Source organism: Rhamphochromis sp. 'chilingali', assembly GCF_963969265.1.
Source record: "Rhamphochromis sp. 'chilingali' genome assembly, chromosome: 15".
NCBI classification, from domain to species: domain Eukaryota; kingdom Metazoa; phylum Chordata; class Actinopteri; order Cichliformes; family Cichlidae; genus Rhamphochromis; species Rhamphochromis sp. 'chilingali'.
In genome coordinates, this window is record NC_137942.1 from 22,969,152 (window position 1) to 22,990,651 (window position 21,500).

Sequence of the window (21,500 nt, forward strand, 5' to 3'; positions counted from 1 at the left end):
AGGGCAGTAATCTGTGCACAAGGCTGGGGCTTGTTTTTGCCATCGGTGGGTCAATGGTCATTGCTTTGCACGCACGCGCTGCTGGTTTCTCGCGTGCAGCGGCCGCTTTTGTTTCATGGTGAAGCGTTGGCAGATTCCACACTGTATTTGTTTCTCTGCAGTTTGGCCATCTCTCTCCATTCTTTCCGCCACCCCCCCCCCCCCTTTAAAAAATTTTTCTTCCTGTTTCTTTGTTGTTTTCTTGAATACCAAAGAGAAAACACGGAGAGAGAAAGAGATACTGAGATTCTCCACATTCTTTATTTTGTCTGGTCGATAGGTATTTTCACTTTCTATTCTGCTTACAGCTACAAGGAAACACGTAGAGCATTATGTTTCTAAGCTGGCCTATCTTGTGTGAGCTTTCGTGGAATTACAGGTTTTGGTCTGGCGTTACATTAAAACAAAACGCAGCTTGTCGCATATCTTAAAAAGATGATGTTAGGCTAATGCGCATATTAATAATTAAGCCATTTATTATATGAGTGCCAAAGATGCTCCGATTCCAGATGATTATCTACTAAAAGAAATTAAGGGTCAGTGCGAGAAATTAACAAAGAAATAACGTGATAACTTTGGGGCAAAAACAAGCAAAGGTGTCAGAAATCTTCCTCAAAATCTTTAAAACATAATTTGAACCTTTCAAAAGTAGCATTTCGTGACATTTAATAGTTTAAATGTCACGAAATGCAAGCAAGTAGTAGCCAGGAATCTGCTGTGCCTTCCGTATAGTTTCAAAATTTTACTGCTAGACTTTGATTTTTTTCTTCTTTTTTTGTTCCCTGTCTGGATAATAGTTGGTGTCTTTATAATCACATGTATATCTCCATGAATCCTAAATTTAGAATAAATTAATCAGTCAAGCAAAATAAATCCTACACTTTACACTTTGCATCTGTGGTGCGTGTGCCTAGATTTCTCGCTGGATGTTTTATTTGCGGGGAATTCATCGCTTATCGTGGCCTGGTTACCATTTGCATACTTTTTACACCGGAGTTTCTTTTTGTATCAGCTCAATCTGACTGTGTTTTGGCTTCTCAGTCAGAGGAAGTGGTGAATGGGTTTCCTGCCCCTCCTCCAGAAACACACACACACACACACGGTGAGATGTGTGTGTGCGCAGAGAGAGAGAGCGAGTGAGAGAGCGACGGGGAAACCAGAGAGCCGAGCGAAAGAAGGTTAGCCAGCCAGCGGCGAGTGAAGAAAATGGCGATCACGCAGGATGAATGCCTCCCCTCGTAGATGCTGCAAACGCGTTGAATTTCTTTAGCCTTACAGTCGGCTTTCCTTTCCACTCTGTTGCACTTTATACTTCAATGAGGTATGGATGTTTTTGTGCTGTTTTCGTGCTCAGACGACCGTTTGTTTGTGTCGAGCTAGCGTAGGTAGTGAGGAGAGCGACGGCGGCTGGTGGAGATAAGTTGAGCAAACGCTGTTGTTTAGTTAGCAATGATTAAGCTGGGGTAGCTTTTCTAACTCCTGGCGTTTGGGACTCGATTTTGCTGAATTTGTAAAAACGTCGACGGAAAAAAATAAATGCTGATGTTTGCCTGTAGATGGCTAAAACATTTCGTAGAGTCTTTCAGGAAAAAAATTGCCTTTGTAGGCGGCTTAACCTTGTGCTAACGCTAACTACTAGTAGCACTTATTAACCCTAGTTTGCCAGCTGTGCGTAAGCATTTGGTTCTGTGGTATTGCTTCTGAACTATTTCTGTTTGTTACAAAAGCTTTTCCATAATTGCTGCATGTGAAATACGACCGTGTAAGTTAACTAGCCGCTTCGTAGCGTTAGCTTTAGCACCTGAGCTAATCTGACGACGCAGGTTACTCGTCGGTAACCGGGACGGGTTGTTTTACATTTTAGGAACTTGCATATTCTGTACAGGTTTCTCCGTGACCTAAATTAACCGAAACGGGATGGTTAGAAATAATTTTGATTTGACATTGTGGGGGGGGGAATGGTAAACCTGCAAAGTTGTGCTACAATCGGAACCTTTAACCCCCTCTGTCGGTGGACAGACAAAAGCAGCTGGTTAGCTAATCCAGTGTAGACCTGAGCTCTGCTGGTTTTGCAGTCGTATTCCCCTTGCTTTACAACTGCGACGACGAGACTGCAAACAGCACAGTAGCATTTTATGATTTAACTGAATCGACTGTGATCTGATGCCCTGCCGGGGATGTTGTTTTGAGTTGCACTGGAAAAATACCAGGCTCGAGAGAAGCCATGTTGGTTAAGCTGCAAGTCGGGCAACAGCTGAGATAATGGCCGATCAGGACCCGAGGTGCAACTTTGACCTACAGGCGCGCGCACACCCACACACAATTTGTGTGTTTGTCTTTTTTCACACGTTCTCCAGTGGGGCCACAGCTTCGCGGAGGGAGGGGGGCTGGCCATGCATCGCCTTGTTATGCAGCTCGACCTGCATTTCCACATCAGCTAGTTGAAATGCTTTTCATATGATTAGTGCCAAATAGTCGTTTGAAGTTTGTGGCTTTAATTGAATAATGCTTGCATTTTCAGGGATGACGCAGACCTGTTGTGGTAGCGTCCTAATGTTGTCTTTACAAGCTGTTGCTTTACTGATAATAAACAAATTGTAACACACACAGCACACAAATCCAGGTTAGATTTTATCAGTCGCTGGGGGTTTTATTTTATGGCTATGGCGTGCAAGTGATTAGGCTTTTCTTATCTCTCCTCTCTCTTTCATAGATTCGGAATTGGAAGCTGTTGCCACCAAAGAAACTGAAGCATCTTGACAGGTCAGTGTGGCACCTTTAGACACACATTTCATATTCAATTGCAGTAAAGTATATTATAATAGCCCTGCAATAAATACTACATCAGCAAGATCTTTGGATTTTGAAAGCATGGAAAATAAACGGGTGTTCTTTGAATGTGTTTTCTCAGTTTATGGTGCTGTTGAATGGTTTTATGTTGTGTGTAATACCATCTATACCCTATATAAACACATTAATGGGTGTCTCGAAACAGGGCCTGAAAATGAGGACAGTTCAAAAGCTTAACAGGAGAATTTTTGATCCTGTTCAGGTCTGCCATTTATTTGCCCATTAAACATGTGGAGTGCTCAAGGTTAACTCATGAAAGAAGCTGAAGTAGAAATGCCCATTTATGGTTGTTGTGTTGGTCGCATTTGCACACAAACTGCGACATTGCCACAGCTTCGTACCTTTTACACCAATGTAGATGGGGTGACTACCTGCAGCAGTATTTTGCTGAACTGTAGGTGTCACCACTCAGGCGAAATCTTCACACCAGCACTGGTATAGCAGGCGAAGTGGTGAAATTTGAAAGCAAGAAATTCTTATTTATTTATTTTCCCCCTGAAAACCTCATCTTACCAAAATCTGTAAATCAGCAGTAAAATAACTGTGAAAACAGACACAGTGTAAACTTATGCCGTCTCCCCGACAACAATGAGAGACAACATTTGAGTGGTCTTCTCTGTTATGTTAGTTAAAGTCCACTGTCTGGGTGCATGTGCAGTTGCTGTATTGTCATGTATACTTCAAGAACAACTCTGTGGTCTGTTTAAAAATAAAATAAATAAATAATAGTAATAAAAATCTTCAGGCATACTCACAGACCCTCATAGTTGCCGTCTGATGACAAAATTGACATCAGTCAGTGTGAACTTGCAAATGGGAACCATAATCAGTGCCTTACTATCCAAAACCTCTTTTTAGGGAACATGAGACATGACATGTTCCCTAAAGGTCGAATGTAGTTTTATAGCCAACTCATCAATATACAGTGGGACGAAATATCGTCCTCCTGGATCAAAGGTGCAAAACTGAAGCAGTTGTGCTAGGCCCAAGCACCAGATTACAAATGCTACAGCCATAGCTAATGTATCCTATTAGTCTACCTTTACCATTAGATGTACACACAAAATGCCAAAAAAATCCCTCAAAAACATAATCTCAAACTAGATTTGGTGGCAGCTTTAAATGCTACTTTCATGAAGGTTGTACCCTGTATAACGATATATATCGGATGACGATATAAAAACGTCTATCGTTTCATTTTACGCTATCGTTTGTTTCGTGGTGTCGCAAAATAAACTGTTTACGGCAATATTTTTTTTCATGGTTTTGATGGTCGCTGTAGTGACTATATTCATTTCTTAAAGTTCTCTCTTTCTCTTATATTTAATATAACCACACTACGGACGGACAAGCGCCTGTTTTTATGGGTTGTCGTTAGCAACAACAACGGTAAAACCATCGCATGTCCGCTTGTTTATTTTCCACATAAACCTTTCACAATAAAGCTCAAGATCCTGTTGAGACTTTTCAAAATAAACTGAATCGCATGGAAAAAGTATTATTGACGAATGAGAAGCAAAAAAAAAAGAGCCGTCAGGTGCTTAAAAATAAACCTTAGACTCAAACGTTAGAACAGGCTTTTCCCTGCAGCACGCTGTGTAATAAATACTCACAAAGAAAATGGCGATCGTTACAACTTATGTCTAAAAATGCGTAGTGTCATGCATCTGTTAAAACACTCGACTCCAGGTACACGGCGCCCAGCTGGAAACACTTCACCTACCTGAGATTCACAGAATTTACAGAAAATATAAAATTACTTGTGATTTATATCGTTATCGGACGATAGATGTTTTTTATCGGGAAATGAGATTTTGGTCATATCGCACAGCCCTAGCTAGGTGCGTGATTTTTATGTGCCTGTTGAAATGAGACTGAAACATCTGGATTCCAAGATTTATTTATTTATTTATTTATTTAGGACAGTGCATGTTAATGAACATAAATGTAAAAAAAAAAAAAAATTACATGAATGTAAACATGCCAGATTATAGCCAAAGGCTAATTTCCATCTGTTGTCCTTAAACATAAAAAAATAGACATAATTCATAAAAATTCATCATTCATTCATAATAAAAACTCCATCACCAAACTTACACATACACACCATTCTGTTCCCAAATAAAACATTAAAACTATACAACTCATACATGATCACACACTTGATTTGTCCATAACCAGTTTTTAACCTTTGCCTTAAACAAATTGAATGTCGAGCATTCTCTAATGGGTTGAGGAAGACTACTCCACAGATGGCCTCCCTTAACAGAGAGGACGTTCTGCCCAAATGCTGTCCGTCTGTGGGGTATAAACAAGTCTCCTCGGATTGTAGCTCGACTGGTCCTGCCTGAGCTTTCTTTATGCCTAATGAACTGCTTTAGTGGTGGTGGAGCAAGGGAGTGTAAGACTTTATATATTAAACTCACTCTTTTAAGTTTCACTAAGTTATTGAAGTTCAGTAATTTATAATTTTTTAACACATGACAGTGGTGGTGGGAAGTCGGTTTTTTGTCAAGTAGTTTTAAACTTCTTTTATAAATGTTTTCAATAGTTTTAAGTGTTGTTGGATAAGCAAGTGACCAGGACGTCAAACAATAGTCCATATGAGAGATGATCATTGAGTAAAAATAAGTTTTTGCAACATTCATATTAAAATTATTACGTATATGATTAAAATTTCGATTATTAAATTTAAGTACCTGGGACACTTTATTCTTCAAGAGTCACATAAATAATGTTGGGTCTAGAATGACCCCAAGATATTTAAGTTCTGGAGCTAATTCAAGCTCTACTCCATCCAGGAATATGTTTGACTGCTTCAAGTTTAAGGGGCATTTTGGAAAAATACATACAGACAGTTTTTGAGGTGTTCAACATTAGGCATGAGTCCTCCAGCCAGCTATGCATTAATGCTAAAGCAGCTGTAAGATCTTTTGCCACCTGCTGGACACTAGATTAGGAGGTGTGGCCTCTTAAGTGTACTTATTGCGGGAATTGGGCTGTTTTCACGGTTGCAGTGCATCCGTGCATCCCTGCATGTTTCTTGACACTAAATAAAGGACCTGTATATCTAAACAGACATTGTCTGTTCAGACTGCTGGCCCGAAGTCTTGTATAATGTCAACAGAATCACAGCAAGTGAGTGTAAATGCCTCTCTGTTCACTGACCATCACACAAGTGCTTTTAGCTTTTTCATTATTTTTTTTCCTTTTTAGAAAGCAGCGTTTCAGTGTACAAATGCAAGAGTGACGGTTAGTCGGCTTTCTAGGCACTTCTCTTTGGATGACACAGATCCTACCTCTGTGTGGTGGGATATTAGCGGGTTGTGCATGGGTGGGTGGGTCAGGGGGACACTGGATTGGCAGCTCCTGCTTATGCAAGCACATGCAGTTCCGTTTGAATTGAATTGGTGGGTCTGGGTTGGTCTAGGCCACATTGTGCTGAGTAAGCTTTGCTGTTTTAAAATCACTAAACGAGAAGCCAGAGTCCCGATGTTTTGTGTGTGGAGAGGTGTTTGTGCAGCTCATTGTGCTGGTCTACATGCAGACACACAATAGAGCTGTGGACCACAACTGGTTTATCAATGCGTCCCAGTGGCCGTGCTTCATGTTTTCTGTTTTTTTTAGGTTGAAGTCTTGATTGGGTGCATCTTGTTTTACATTTACACTGTAAATTCTCCACCCTCCACAATGGTCTCATAGCTTTGTTAGGTGGATTGTTTGGAGATGGTTGCTAAAGCTCGTTGATGATGTTTCACATTTTCCCAGCAGTGAAGCATATTTTCCAGCTGTGTATGTGGGAGTGACTCCTACTGAAGGCATGGAAGTGGAAATAATTCATCCACTTAAATATAAACTCATTTGAATGAATCTACATGGACCGAAGATCCTGTTAAGCGTCTTTAAAATGGTGTCAACTTTTAACTTGACAACTGAGGTTTGTCAAGGCAGTTTTGCTTCGATGTCCTGAACGATAGCATCAAGTTTACAGCTGGTGTTGGATTTTTCTTTCTAGAAAGGAAAGGAGGAGTATGAACAGTTGATAGTTTTGAGGCTCCGGTGGGGATTACATCCCTCAAGGAAGGACTGAAAAAAGACTGTGAAGCACTTTCACTTTAGAGCCCCTTAGTTATGTATGAGCATAACTTGACTGAGAGAGTTTGTATACATGGACATCCCATACAAGTCTGGGATATTTATAAGTCCACCTCACTGCATTTATCCTTTTTTGTATTTGTAATCTTAACACAATGTGTAATTGGTTGTGAGCAGTGTTATTTCCTTTGGATCTGCTGTCTCGCTTCTCTTTATTTCTGACTGTCTGGGTCCCTTATCCAAATTATTCTATAAATATGTTTCACTGTTGTCTAAAAGAGTTTCACAAGCGGTTTAAGAAGTGTTAAAGCGGGAGCGCTCAAAATGAGTCACTGCTGAAATGGCCAAGTTTAGACTGTCATGTTTGGAATTTAATATGGCAGAGCTATGAAGTCCCATGAGGTTGCGACATTGCTACATTGTTGCTGTAGTGGTGGAAGCTCAGGTAGTTGACCATTGGACCTCTGAGCAATAAAGCCACACCTGTAAATGGTCATGAGCGAAAGGACCGAAACGGAGCATTTCATGAATTTGACGCGTGCAGGCTCAGACAGGGTGGCAAAGCCAGTTTTACATAAACAAGCTGTTGAGCTGCATCAGTGAAGTTTGAGTCACACTAGTATAACTTGCATTGTAGGTTATTAGAAACGAGACAGTGTTTTTATAAAACCGCAGGTCTCGTTTTATTTTTAGACTCACTTTGAGCTTTTAAAACTTCCTAACCAAATTCCTTAACTTAATATGTTAGTTAGAAATGATCAGTTTTACTGATTTCACCTATTTCCAAAAAAGGCAATAATTCAGTTTTTCTCATTTTAAACTTAAATATTTGCCTGATTACAATGAAAAACAACCCTTAAATTGAAACTCGCCCTCCCGTTACCAGCAGCTTGATTTAATATCATATTCCTCTCAAGTTACCGTGACCTGAAATGAACCCGGCCTCATTTTGACTGCATGAAACTACAGATTTAAATCAGCTCGGCTGGAAGTGCCACACCGTCCCCCCTCACAAAGCCTCTGCAGTTGGTCTGTTTGTGATGGAGACTTGCTCATTTTCATTCCCTAATTGAGTGATGGTTTTCCTGCAGGGAGCCTCCAGTGTCGAGCCTCTGTGAGAACATACTAATGCAAATTGATGCAAATGATGTCCATGTAAATTAGCCACGCGACCACCTTCTGGCTTTTGTTCTTAAGGGACAGAGAAGTGGGTGTGGGTGTGTGCTCGTATTCATCTCTGTTGTTTTATGGCTACACATGCACTCAATACTGTCTACTCCAGCTTCACTGCATGACGACTACCATATATTAGGATGCAGTAGTCTAAAGCTAAAATCCAATTTTTGATCTCTTCCTCCTCAAAAACCCAGATATAGTTTGATTATTTTTAGTGTTACAGCTTTATTTGATAGCAGGCGTGAAGGAGTTCACTGTGAGGGCAAGTGGGTGGCAGCAAAATTTGTGCTTTACTGTGAAGCTCACAGGAGTAAAAGTGGCTTTCATCCTTTGAAAACAACTCAGTGTAGCACTTCCTCTTATGGTTAACAGAGAAATTCATGAAATGGAGGTTGAATAAGGACATGTAGTAAAAAAAACCAAAAAAACCAAAACACTTCCACTGTCTTGTGTACATTTCCGTAGTTAAATAAAACGTGTATCTGTTTTAGTTACTGAATTACAGCTATTGCACTTTGGTACATCTTTTCATCTGACTGCTACTTTTTAATCTCTTGGCTTCCTCCCTTTGTTTTTCTCAATATGGAAAAAATGAAGTGTGTGCTTATTAATGGAATGAGCTCTCCAGCTTATCTTATCCACTTGAAGGGAAAAAAACCAAAAAAAGACCATATTTAGAGGTCAGATATTTTGGGAGAGCAGTCCTGCTTCAGCAGTCGGCTGACGTGTACGTTACAGTAAAAATTACAGCTTTTTCTGTCTGAAATTGTTTGTGGCACAGAATGAAAATAGCTCTAAAGTGTATCTTGTGGACAAAACAAAGTAAATGTTGATCTTTTCAGACTCAAAAGAATCCTGACATTGTGGTTTTATTATAGCGTATGAAGTCCTTCAAGTCAGAACGAGTCGGACTGGCTTATTCACAGCCTTCCAGTAATTTCTTTATTAAACAAAGTTTAATAAATTCTTCAAACACCTAAAATCATTCCAGTTGTAGTTTGCATATGCTTAACTTTATAAAGATGGAGCAATGACAAAAACAACACGTGACTTTCTGACTAACACGGGAGGATGGTTCTCCTGTAACTGTCCTGATTTATTACAGTTTTACATTAACAGACTCATTAAAGGAAACTGAAAGCACGTGGTCAGTGTGCTGAAGTAAGGAAGAGGTGCAATTTATGACACATTAGGGTATTTTCTCAGCAGTTGTTGTGGAAGACTGATCTAACTGAAGAATGCTGCAGTTTTGTTAAAGTCAGAAATAAGATGTTTGTTTTTCTTTTTTTGTTAAATCCTCACTTGGCTCGTGTGTTTCTAGACTATTGGTCAAATAAAATGAACAACATTTAGGAAATGTTTCTGTGGTAATGTGTCAGTCTTTGAATGCAGTCTGTGTTGTCTTTGCTATGTTAATAAAACATCTTGTTCAAACTTTTTGCCTTTTTCTTTCCCTCTTCTTCTGACTGCCTGTTCTTCTTTATCTCCTTCTGATTCGGTGACTTGTCGCGCCTCCTCCCTCTGTCAGCTGTAGCCGTCGGGGGGGATGGGCAATTGTTGGCCCATTCATAAACAGATGCTGTCTGTAGGGTCTATGTGTGCTCTCCAGGAGGGCCCCCACCATGCCCCGCCGCTGCTGCTGTTGTTATTGAACCTAGAGCCATCTGCTGAAGCACTTGATGGTTAGAAATAAGTGAAGGAAGGAGGGGGGGGGAAGTGTGGGAGCAGAGAGGAAGGGGTTGTGGGTGAAGATGGGAGCAAACACAAAACCCCCCTCAAAATCCATAAGTCAGTTAACTTGATTAGAAAAGGTTAGAGTAGACAATTGATTTCATTTAAATGTGCTGAAAAGAAAAGTTCAGGAGAAGTCTCACATTTAGGATTTGAAGTTGTCATGTACAAGAGCAATACATGCCGTTCAGACTAGTGTAATTCCACACCAGCCTCTAAAACACTCAACACTGTGTGCATGTCATGAAGATGTTATACAGATCAGATTCTGCTCCCAGCAGTAGCAGTGTTTGCCACAGAATCGGTCTCAGTAGTAGCGCGGCTGGGTGCATGTGCGCCCACACTTTCATACATTAAATAACACCATATAGCCTATACGTGGCAAGAGTAAATAAAGGAGAAGGAACCAGTCACATCTCCAATGAGTGTGTCGTCGTATGGAAAAGCTCCAGCGCCAACGTGTTGGACCGCATCTGGGGAAGGTAGACAGTTTGGTTTGCAGTCTCAGAAAGCTACAGCAGAGCAGTACCAGTTTCTGCTGCAGCTTCTGGTTAGAGCGGCCCAGGCTCCCAGTAGGACGCTACAGTCAGCAACTGCAGTGTAAGACCATGGCATTGGAATACGTCCAACCATGGGACACAAGACTGGAAGGTGGTGGTGGCTGGTTAGCAGTCACTGAACTATCATATCTATCAATCTATCTATCTATCTATCGGCTTGGCTTCACTGTAAATGTGACATACTTTAACTGAAAATCTACCATTTTAAATGTTTGTTTGTTTTTTAGTAAACCTGGTGATTTAATGCTTTTTAAATTATTTTACAGATTTCACTTTTTTTTTTTTTTTAAATTTGCGATTAAATCGGAAACGAGGTGCCAAACTATATTGTATATCAATGCATCTGTCTTGTTTGTGTGTGCCCGTCTGTGTAAAGCGGAGGTAAGTGCTGTGCGCTAATCTCATTATTGGATTAGACTGAAGCCTGTAGCTTTCTCCTGCGGCCTAAATGGCACACCCACCAGGGCCAGTGCTGCTTAACTTAACACTCTCTGAGCAGGAAACCAGGATGACTACAAAACTACAACACAAACTATACTAATTAAAAGATGTCCCAACATCAGGGTTTCTATTTTTGATGATTCTTTTGAAGTGATATAAAACTAAGGATGACAGTTTTGTTATTTGTACATTTGGGAACCCGGGATTATAGGTTTTTGTGTAATAAAATAACCCTTTTTTGTGTTAAATAAATCATTGACAGAGAAACAATGTCTTTTGTTGTCCACAGGGAACACACCCACAGAGGGAAGAACAGTGGATGGAAGAGAGAGAGAGACGGAGAGTGTGAAAAGGAAGGAGGATAAGGTACAGGACTGGACAAAAGGTGAGGCGTGGTGTCAGGAATTCTTTCCTTTTTAAAAAAAAATTGATTTCAAAATAAAAATAACCAAAACCAGCTTATAATTTATTTACATTCATTTGTATAAAGGATATCTGTAAAATTACGAGACACTTCCACTGAAAGTATTGCAGTTTCCCACTGCCGGGCCAATTTGTGTTGATTTGATATTGCAGAAGTACGTTCTCTGTTAGGAGCCCATGTGTGATTTATCAGTGCCTGCTTCTTCTGAAAGCTCGCATAGAGCCATTTCTCTGTATTGAGCAATGTGCCATTAAAAAGAAGCAAGCTCTCTATGCTCAATAGGCAAATTTTTCCTAAGCACCCAATGCAATTATGCGTAGTATGATTGATATTGCATATCAACAGAATTCTACTTCAGGTAGTAGAAAAGGTTCACCATAAACTTAATAGTTTCACAACCCCGAGTGCTGCAGTTCTGTGTGGTTGTGGTTGTCTCCTGTCAGGAGATAATAGAAATAAGCAAATATCAGCTTAGACAAGATCTAACCCACTTGTTGTTCATTTCTAAAATTGTTTCAAAGTTAATAATTAAATTTCAGCCTTATTTCCCCTACATTTCCCTGCCTGCTTTGGGTTCTAAAGGTTTTTCTGTCCTTGCTGTGTAGTGCTTTACTCCAGTGACAGTGCTGGTGTACTTTGACTTGTGACGTCGGTGTGTTTTCCATTTGAATTGCTTTTAGTTTCCACTGACTCCTGTTAGCACGGTTCTACTACTGTTACAAGTAAAACTACTGTCATGGCTACTGTAGGCAGGAAGTTTGATAGTGTCAGTCTCTGACCTTGACTATGTCTTTCAGTGCGTCTCTCTCTTAGTTTTCACTCCCCTCTGCCATCCTGGATATGTAGTTCCCTCTGTTTCTTGGTATAGTAGATGCAGTACTAAATAATCTAGTTCAGAATTTAAGCTCTGTAATGACATGCTCTGTAAAAGTGCCGCCACTTGTTGTTCCTAAATAAAGGCCATGCGTTGATGACACAGAGAGGGGGGACATTGCCTTGCTGTAACTGGAGTCTGTAGGAGGACTGGCCCTGACTCGCCAGGTTAATCACCAAATATCAGGGGTGTAACTTCGCTGAAATGACAATATAAATGACAAGGTCTTGTGTTATAGTTCTGTGTATGTGTGTTGTGAAGCTAAATATAGATTGTACTATTTTGTAATGGTTAGGGGAAAATAGCTTGGGTAGTGCCTTTATGTAATGTTATGCTAATTAGCCATGTGCTCATGTTGCTTGGGCTAATTGTGTGTAACCCTGTGTTTAGTGGTTTGACTGCGTACCTTAAGCACTTTCCAGTTCTCATGGCAGGCTTTTTACTGCATATATAGATTTTCTTTTTTTTTTTTAAGTATGCCACCCACAACAGTGGTTTTTGGTTCCCCCCCCCCCCCAAAAAAAAAAAAAAAAAAAAAAAATCACCAGTACTGTAACTAAATGTTTTTAACCAGATTTACTGAGGCTTAAATACATTTTGGTTTATAATGCAGCCAAAAATATATAGGCTAACAGTTTTTTTTTTTTTTTTTTTTTAAATTAACTAAATATGAACTAGTCGTGTTTGCATGTCTGGTGGCTCCCAAAGGCCCGTTTTAACTCTGGAAAAACCCTGTGTAATAATCGACATGAAAATGTAACCAGATGCTAGTGCAGTATTGTAATTGGTATGATTAAGCCCATGATTGCTCTTTGGTATATCACAATGGCTGCTGTTGCACCAGATGGACAAAGATCCTACAGTTTCAGAACACTGCAGGAGTTTAGTTTTGAGACACAACTTGGCACAAGATGACAAAGCAAATCATGCCGAGCTTCCAGAAGACTGAAGAAAGTCTCCTCGCTGCCGAGGTTCAAACACAAGCTTGAAAGGGAAAATCAAACACTGTTGACTAATTTTATGCTGTTTGTAGTGTAGATAAAACCTGGGTGTGGGTGGATATGTTAGAGTAAAATCAATTGGATGACTAAATTATGGACAAAATGACTGAGTCATATGCAAAACCTGAAGCTGTTGCTTTTAGTTGGCTGTTGGTCTGACCTTGATGAGAGTGGGTGCCCCTCCAAACTCCTCCCAAAGTTGAAGTACTAGTGGTGGATTGTGACGACTGTCCTTATCTGCTTCTGCACACACTCCTGCTGCACATGGCAATCTCACACACATGTTGTTTTGAAAAAGAGATGGACGAACACGACTCAGTCACATCTGCGCTTATTTGCTCAGTCCTTCTCATGCTCACCTCACGTCTGTCATGCTTACCTTACGCCAAATGGGAGAATTGAAGCAGGAAAGATGCAGATCGCTCGCTTGCATTCGCTGGGTCTCTAGGCTATTTATTAACAAAGGGCTGTTGGGAGTTGAGAGACAAGGGCATGTGCTCCCAGCACTGGCGTCATCTTGCTTGGACAAGCCCAGAGGAATTGGGAGTGTTTTGAAGAATGTTGCCACGACAACAGGGTCTTCCCTAACAGAAGAGTTTTGAGCTCCAGGAAATTTGGGAGGATTTCACCTGAAAATAATCCTTGAACACAGATTTCAAATGGAAAATAATTTTCCAGGCTGTAATAATGCACTTTGTAGTGTTTATGTTACATCTGCTGTTAAACAAGAAGATGAATGAAATTATCGTTCTGTAATCAAATCTCAGCTCGTTGTATCTGATAATGCAGAGCATGCCTGGGACACTGAACACCACTCAAAGCTCAGGAGTAATGATCTCTATCGACCCTTTTCAGCCATACTAATTCTAAAGAGTGAAAGAGACTTGTGCTCATATCTTAACCTCTCGTGACCCGAGCACTTGTTTGGTTTGCATTTTCATCTCTATTGCATATTTGTGATTGGTTGGACCGCAAATATATAAACTACTATATCTTTAAGTAGGTAGTCTTTGTTTTGGTATGTAGTTGTTGGACACTTAAAAGTATGTCCTCGTATGGGGGGGACAATTGCTTTATTTTAGAAGAAAACAATAAGGTCAGCATTGCTTAATAATGTATAAGATGCAGAAAATCCAGAATGTCATGTCCCCACATGAGGATGCACGGTCTCAAGGGGTTGTTGCTTCCAAAGAAAAATATCTGCTGGAGAGATGCATGCCCATCAGCGAGGTCACAGATGATGTCACAGCTCAGATAGCTGCTAGTCTGTCATGTTTGATAAAAGCAAATATCAAATGAGCTATAGGGCTGCCACAAACGATTATTTTGATAGTAGACTAGTCACCGATTATTTTTGCGATTAGTCGACTAATCAGATCATCATCCATTGGACGTACAGCGTACAGCTTATTGCACCAGCAGCATCTGGTCTTATATAACTATCATTAGCTTACAGCTTGAAGTGTTTGTGCTAACTAAAAATAAAGACAAGATGGTAGTTTATTAATTTTTAATGAAATTTGCAGATTGTTTCGGTGAAGTTTAATAAACTCTTTGCTTTCTAAAATATAACAGGACACCGGAGTATATTCTCCAGCGTCTCACACTTCTGATAATCAGCTGTCTGCTTGACAGTTTTAGCTGTGCAAAAACTATAACTTTAATCTCAGCCAAACCGATTTACTCAGGAACAAATAAAATACTAAAGAAAGCCAAACAATAACATTTTTAAGTTATCTAAGTGACTTATATATATGTTTAACCTGACTAGCGAAAGACGGCGGTGGGTTTGAAAACGATTTGCCGGGAGTCCGGTGTTCTCACGGCTCTAGTTAGCCTTGCCCCCGCCTAGCTAACGAGCTAGTGGGTAACAGACGTCTCCGAAAACGTCGGAGCGCTTTTGAAAATATGTGGTGTCTTGATAAACTGAGCAGATATTTGAGGTTTACACAGCTACATTCTCGCCTGAAAATATGTTAAACGTTTATTTTGTGACCCAGAAAGAATAATAAGAGTAAAGTTAAAACTACTAGCTGCCGCCATTGTTGACAACTGTGCTGGGCTGCGCTATGAATTCTGGGACACAGCTTCTTCTTCTTCGGGGTTTAACGGCAGCTGGCATCCTTGTACATGCAGTGCTGCCATCTTCTGTTTCAGTCCGTTATTACACTCTTAAATCCTACTACTCATTCCTGCGTCCTTTGTGATCTTACAAAGCTTCAAACGATGCGTCGACTATTAAATTAGTCGTCGACGATTTTAATAGTCGACATAATCGTGACTAGTCGACTAATCGTGGCAGCCCTAATGAGCTAATGATATACACTGGCAGAATTGCTTAAGTAAAGCCTTTAGTGCATCTCAAGTTATTAACACTAGACAAAGCTATATAGTTGAATCCATCCTGCAATGTATATCTACCTGTGTGTATCTCTCCCGCCACCCTCTTAGTGCAACTATTAATATCTTTTATTTCTGAGGGCCTGTTGTGCTTTACTGGGATACAGATGATGTTTAAAAAATGTGTCCGCTTTTGGCAGCAAAGCACCATGCTTCAAATAGATTTGCAGTTGCATAGCAACAGCAGGACACATGAAGAGGGCCTTTAGTTAAAAGAAATGTTGAGCTGACAGTCGCTCAAGAGTCAAATTAAACGCAGAGCAGTCATCTAAAAAAATATGCGTTCAGGCTAATAAACGTCTCTAACATGTCAGAAAATGCAGAACTTTGGCGGTGACTTAACGTTTAGGTCTTCCAGAATTTCACAACCAGTTAAACGTTTTACATGTTACAGGAAAACTTTTTTTATTAGTTTTAGATTTATACTATCCCATCTGCAGTTTAACAATTTGGGATTAAACAGAAGACTTTCGAATAGCATCAGATTCATTACCATGTGTTGCTTTTTTTTTTTTTTTTTTAAAGGAAAAAAAAAGAACAAAAGCAGGCTTTTAAATATTCAGATGTCCCTTGGCTTTAATCCCCTTCTCCTTCATGTTTTAAATGTATTTGCATTAATTGGTAAATTTTGCTGATCTTCTCCATTCAAGGCCTCATTGTCTCTTTCACATTGTTTAATTTGACTCTGTCTGTGAAGCAGCAAATGTGTTCACTGTGCTCGATTCATGTGCCGCTGAATTGAGGAAGTTACTTATACATGTTAGAAGCTGCAGCTGCATTCCTGGCCCATCAGCCTCAGTGACAGGTCTCTGCCTCTCAAATTTCACTTCTCTTATCTTTTGTTTTCTCCTCCTTACCGTTGAGGGGAAAAAAAGGTTTTCATTGTATTATTCAGTTCCTTCTAATCCTGTATCTTGTCCCTAAACTCTCCTCCCCTCTTAACTTTCTGTCTGTAAGGTGATAGCAGCACTTAAGTTGATGCCAACTCCAGGGGCCCCTACAAAAGCCTTACTCAAATGGAAGCAAATAGGAACAAACTGTACTTGATGTTCTGAGCAGCAGCAGTAACAAAGCTTATACACCTTGGTGATGCTGACGTTTTGTTTTTTCCAGTAAAAATAAAACTGGGTACATTGGGAAAAGGCCATTTTAATAAGTGAAAACTGCAAGTTTAGAAAATTACTTGGCATTAAAGGGTTTGGATTTAGAGGCATGCATATGTTCATCTACAGATCTTTTAGATGTAAAGTCAGAAAGTATTACACAATAGTAAAGGCGCCTCACCAGTTTCTCCCAGTAATTATTTGTAACTGGAACCAACTAAGTTTAAACCCAGTCATGATGGTGGTTTTTTATTTTTATTAACATAACACAGACTCAAATGTTGGAATGGTACCAAGATGCCTACTAATGTTACATCTGTTAAATTTGACAGTATAAACATCGGCTGTAGCCACCATGACCTCACCCATTATCTTATAAAGTTGTGTTTTGAAGACTGGAGATAAGTTTCTACTGTTACTATCCTTGTCTTTTGAAAATGGATATGAGGGAGGGGTGGGTGGGGTGGGGGGGGGGGGGTTCTGACTGCTAAATTAGCAGGTCAGTGTGCGGATTCACAAACATACACCAGGTAATCCTCCTTCCTGTAAAAATACTATAGAACAGTTTTTATATAGGTAGAGTTATGCCTGAATTATGCTTTAGTAGGAAATCGACGCTGTGATATATGATGTATCTGGACACCCCTCTCAATCTTAAGCTGTAAATTTCCACACCAATCGGTCGTTGCGAACTGCGCTGACCTGAAGTACAGTTGCATTTCTCGGGAAGTCCTTATGATTTTATGTGGAGGGTTAAGATGGGCTTCCGGTTAAATTCCGGATTATGAAGTAGATTTTCCGCTGAAGGATAATTCAGGCATTAGAAACCTTGTTTCTTCTATAAACTTCTATAGCGCTGGGAGTTATTTTGCAATCTCTGGCATCGCCCCCTGGTGACCTTAAAAAAGAATGAAAGGTTGAGCCGCTTTTCACATGTGGAAGCTTCGGGCGTCTTTTATACATTCATCTGGTTACATTATGTTATCTTGAGAATTTATACAACATTAGTCATTGCAGCTATTCGCCTCAACAATGTAGCTGATTTCAAAACTGTGTGAGCTGTCTCAAAGAAAATGGCGAGGTGCATTTTAGAAAAACACAAAGTGCTTTCATACCTTACACAGATAAGTAGGTAGGCTTTGTCAGAGTATATCTAAGCGTGTGTGGACACCAAAAGCTGGGCACATGTTGGCACACATGAACAACACTGTGGATAATCTGATGAAAAGTTGAGTAATTTATATATAAATATATTTATAAATGGATATATAGATAAAATATTGTTCTAGTAGCTCAGTTAGTGATGTTCAATGTCATTAATTTGGATTTCACTGCCTTATAAGGATATAAGCGGTTTTCCCTGCATACCTGCTTTGAAGCAGATGCTTCGGAGTTGACAGAGGTCTTTCCATGTAGGAAGGTTGAGCCAAGACTCTGGGAAGTAAACAGCTCAGTTTGCTGGAAGGATCTTGCACTTTGAGTGCCGTGGCTGCCGGAGGGAGCAGGTCTATTCCACAGTAAAGGCTCTGTATTTCTGCTCTGTCTTGTTTTGTTTAACTTTGTTCTCTCTTTTGGATAGCGCTCTCTCTTTAAAATATTTTTGTGTCACTTTCCTGGGAAAGGAGAAGGGAAAGAGTTTTAGTAATCATGATATCATTGTTGTATGTGTTTTTGATTGGTTCCAGAGGGTGCTTAAGCAGCTTCTGGCAGGGTGTATGTCTAGATGCTGGCTGTGTGCCCAGTTTAAACTAGTGAGCTGAGAGTTAATAAAGGTGGGATTAAGCCTCTAAGTGTTTCTGGTCAGCGTGTTGTCTCAGAACACTGGTTGCTGGTCTGGTTGAATCTTTTTCCTGGTGTGAATTGCTGTAGGATGCATCTTATTTGAAGTTATTCTCGCCACAAAAAGCACCCCAGCTGCCAGTGAATACTTAAATTGTAAAAACGTATTTCCATTGCTTCAATTTTTCCAGCGCATTTGCTCGTGTGCACACATGGGTTTGTTTGTTCTTTTATCATGTTGGCTTGTGAACAGACTGGTTGCTATTTGAACTGGAGATTTATAAATAGACCTGTATACTGCTTGCAGCAGGCAGAAAGCTAACGCACTCTATCCTGCACCAAGAAAAAGGTCAGGAGACTCGCACAAACACTTTACTTATTCCTGTCAAATGCACTGGGCCTTTTTCAATGAAGGTTGCCTATGTCACTCTCCCCTTTGTTGATTTGTGGCTTTATTTGTATCCCCATATCTCAATGTATAGTGTTGCATTTGTCCCTTTACTCGTCCTTTTGCTTTGCTCGAGGTAAGAGGTTTTCCTTGCCTTGGTGTCCTAGTGCAGAGCTGCTTTAAGCTCGTTGTATAACCCTAATCTAGTCTTCCCTGTAGATGTTCACCCTACCCCGCCCTTCACCAAGAGAAGGTGTGTGTGTGTGTGTGTGTGTGTGTGTGTGTGTGTGTGTGTGTGTGTGTGTGTGTGTGTGTGTGTGTGTGTGTGTGTGTGTGTCTGCTTATTGCTAGTGGATTTCTGACTAACCTGGCTGACTCCACCTGCTCCATAGTCTCTCGACAGGAGAAAGGATAATGCCATCTTCATATGTTAGTGACACAGAATCCAAACAAAGTAGTCTTCATTCAATCCCTTAAGTAAATACAGTGGCTCAGGGAAAGTGGTAGCCACCATGTTTCCTTTACAGCTGTGCTTGACCAAAACGATACCTCTTGAGGCTTTGACTGTAGGAGCAGTGGATTTCTGGTAGTTATCATGTGCCTTAAGCATGTTGTGGTTTAGTGGTTGGTAGGCATGGGAATCGAGAACAGGTTCTTGTAGAAAACCGGTTCCCAGAAAATAGCGATGCAGTCTAGAGATACGGACACTTATTTTTATTGCACAACAGGACAAGATAAATGATGGAGTGGAAAACTGCATCCCGGACAGAAACGACCGCATTATGCTGCTAACACAAGTTTAGTTCTTTGTAAGCATCTGCCAAGCATGCTAACACTAAGCTAGCCAAAAACCCAGAGAAAGGTCTTAGAGATGTGTCTTCAAGGATTTTTGTTGGTGTATGTGGGGGGTTGGAGCCTCAGGTTTATATTGTTAAATGGTGAATATGAGATGATGTGTTTCAGTAATTTTACAGAGTAACGTGAAAGTAATGTAACGAGTAGTGTAACTAATTGCTTTTGTCTGGGAGTAAATAAATAAAAAAAACTTTTTACTTTCAAGAAAAGTGTTCTGTGTAATATGTGTAAAAATTACTTTTGAGTAATGACTCCATCACTGATCACAAAAAGAAGTAGCTCAACAAACATGCACAAACATTTGACCCACAACATGCAAATAACGTGCATGAATTTCTTTATTGCTGCTTTGCAATGGTGGTTACTCTCAAAAAAGAGCCAATGAGAATCCAATGGCAATCAAAAATAGATATCGATATAAAATCTGAATGACTAATTTATCATATCAATATATTGATAATCGGTTCCCATCCCTACCAGTTGCTGACAGTCTTTTTGAAATGATTTAAAATGGATATATCCTGTAGCATTCACACATTTTTCTCTCTCCTCTTCTCTCTTTCTGTTCCTGCAGTGCCAGAGCATACCAAGTCAAGACAGAGTCCTTATTCTACTCAACCTCCCCCCTTTTCCCCTCCCCACACATAGCATACACGCACACGTACAGTCCTCAGCGATGCCAAGGGGGGCTGATCAGCCTGCTGCCCGCTCTGACAAGCCCTGCCTCTTCACCTCAGACCCTTGAGGCTGTGCTCTCTGAGCTCTGACGTTTGACCTCCCCTGTTTCGACCTGGGATCCAGAGGTCACCTGTTCTCCAGTCAGCCCGGGGACGCCCTCCTGCCCAGCCAGGTGTCACAGCCACCAGCGGCACTTATAGGTAACCTGTGAAGAGAAGGAAAAGGGAACAGATGTCACTTGCTTAACACACAAGAACATTGTCTTTTAAATAAAGCAAGAAAACGATTATGCTGTTATATTTAAATGGCACTGAACATTAACATGTAGGTATGTTCTCGCTCATAGCTCCTGATGTCTTAGCTCTTGTTCTGCCAAAGTGAGGATTTGTGAAATTTGTATGAGGCTATACTTGATTCACAGTGGCAGCTGTCCTCATCTGCATCCAAAATGATGGTTCATTTCTAAAAAATGGTTATAATCCAACAAAAATGTATGTTATAAGATTATTTGTTGCTACTTAGAGGTCGGCAGTCATTCTGTTACCAGCGCTAAAAGGAAAAGATCCTGAGTATTATTTTATAAAAAAAAATTGCTTATCTTTGTTAAGATGCCGAATGGGGAGTTTTAATTGGGTTTTTAATTCCTTTGAGCTGGATAACCACCTTTACCTGCTAACTTAGATTCAGAAAACAGCATCTCACCACTAAACCCTCTGCACTTGTCTTACTTTAAGCTCTTACTTTCACGCTCTCGTTTTCTTTTGTCTTTGCTTGTCTCTTTTCTTTTTTTCCTTTTTTTGCCATGACTGTTTCTAACATTTTCTCTGCTCTGTTTTCTGCCCCTCAGCCTTTTTGACAGTCTTTCCTCTGTTTCCAGGCATGGCTCCCATTCGGGATTCCGTCAGCCACTCCCCTAATCAAACAGGTGACTACACATGGTCTTCTTTGATACTCTGTCTTCTGCAATTCAGTCCTCCTTCAAGTACCTTCTTTAGTCTCTGAGCAATCATCAGATGAGTTAGACTCAGTCTGACTTGACCTTGGCTGATTATTTTATTTCTGACATACGAGAGACAGAGAGAGATGAATGAGAGAGAAAGTGGGTG

The 21,500-nt window shown here is 40.3% G+C and overlaps 1 protein-coding gene across 8 annotated transcripts in view; it reads left to right on the forward strand.

Moving 5' to 3' along the window:
* The first annotated feature begins 1,145 nt into the window (after positions 1-1,145).
* The window catches only part of LOC308412131 (trinucleotide repeat-containing gene 6A protein-like), a 38,667-nt gene continuing 18,312 nt past the window's right edge, over positions 1,146-21,500 (forward strand). For 3 of the 8 annotated variants that reach the window (XM_080906259.1, XM_080906257.1, XM_080906258.1), the window contains exons 1-5: positions 1,147-1,360; positions 2,753-2,802; positions 11,182-11,277; positions 20,291-20,594; positions 21,272-21,319. In XM_080906259.1, the coding sequence (XP_080762385.1) occupies positions 21,274-21,319 (46 nt within the window). In that variant the 5' untranslated portion in view covers positions 1,147-1,360; positions 2,753-2,802; positions 11,182-11,277; positions 20,291-20,594; positions 21,272-21,273. Of the gene's footprint in view, positions 1,361-2,752; positions 2,803-11,181; positions 11,278-20,290; positions 20,595-21,271; positions 21,320-21,500 lie in introns of all 8 variants that reach the window. The other 5 variants (XM_080906255.1, XM_080906256.1, XM_080906260.1 and 2 more) reach the window with 3 other exon arrangements.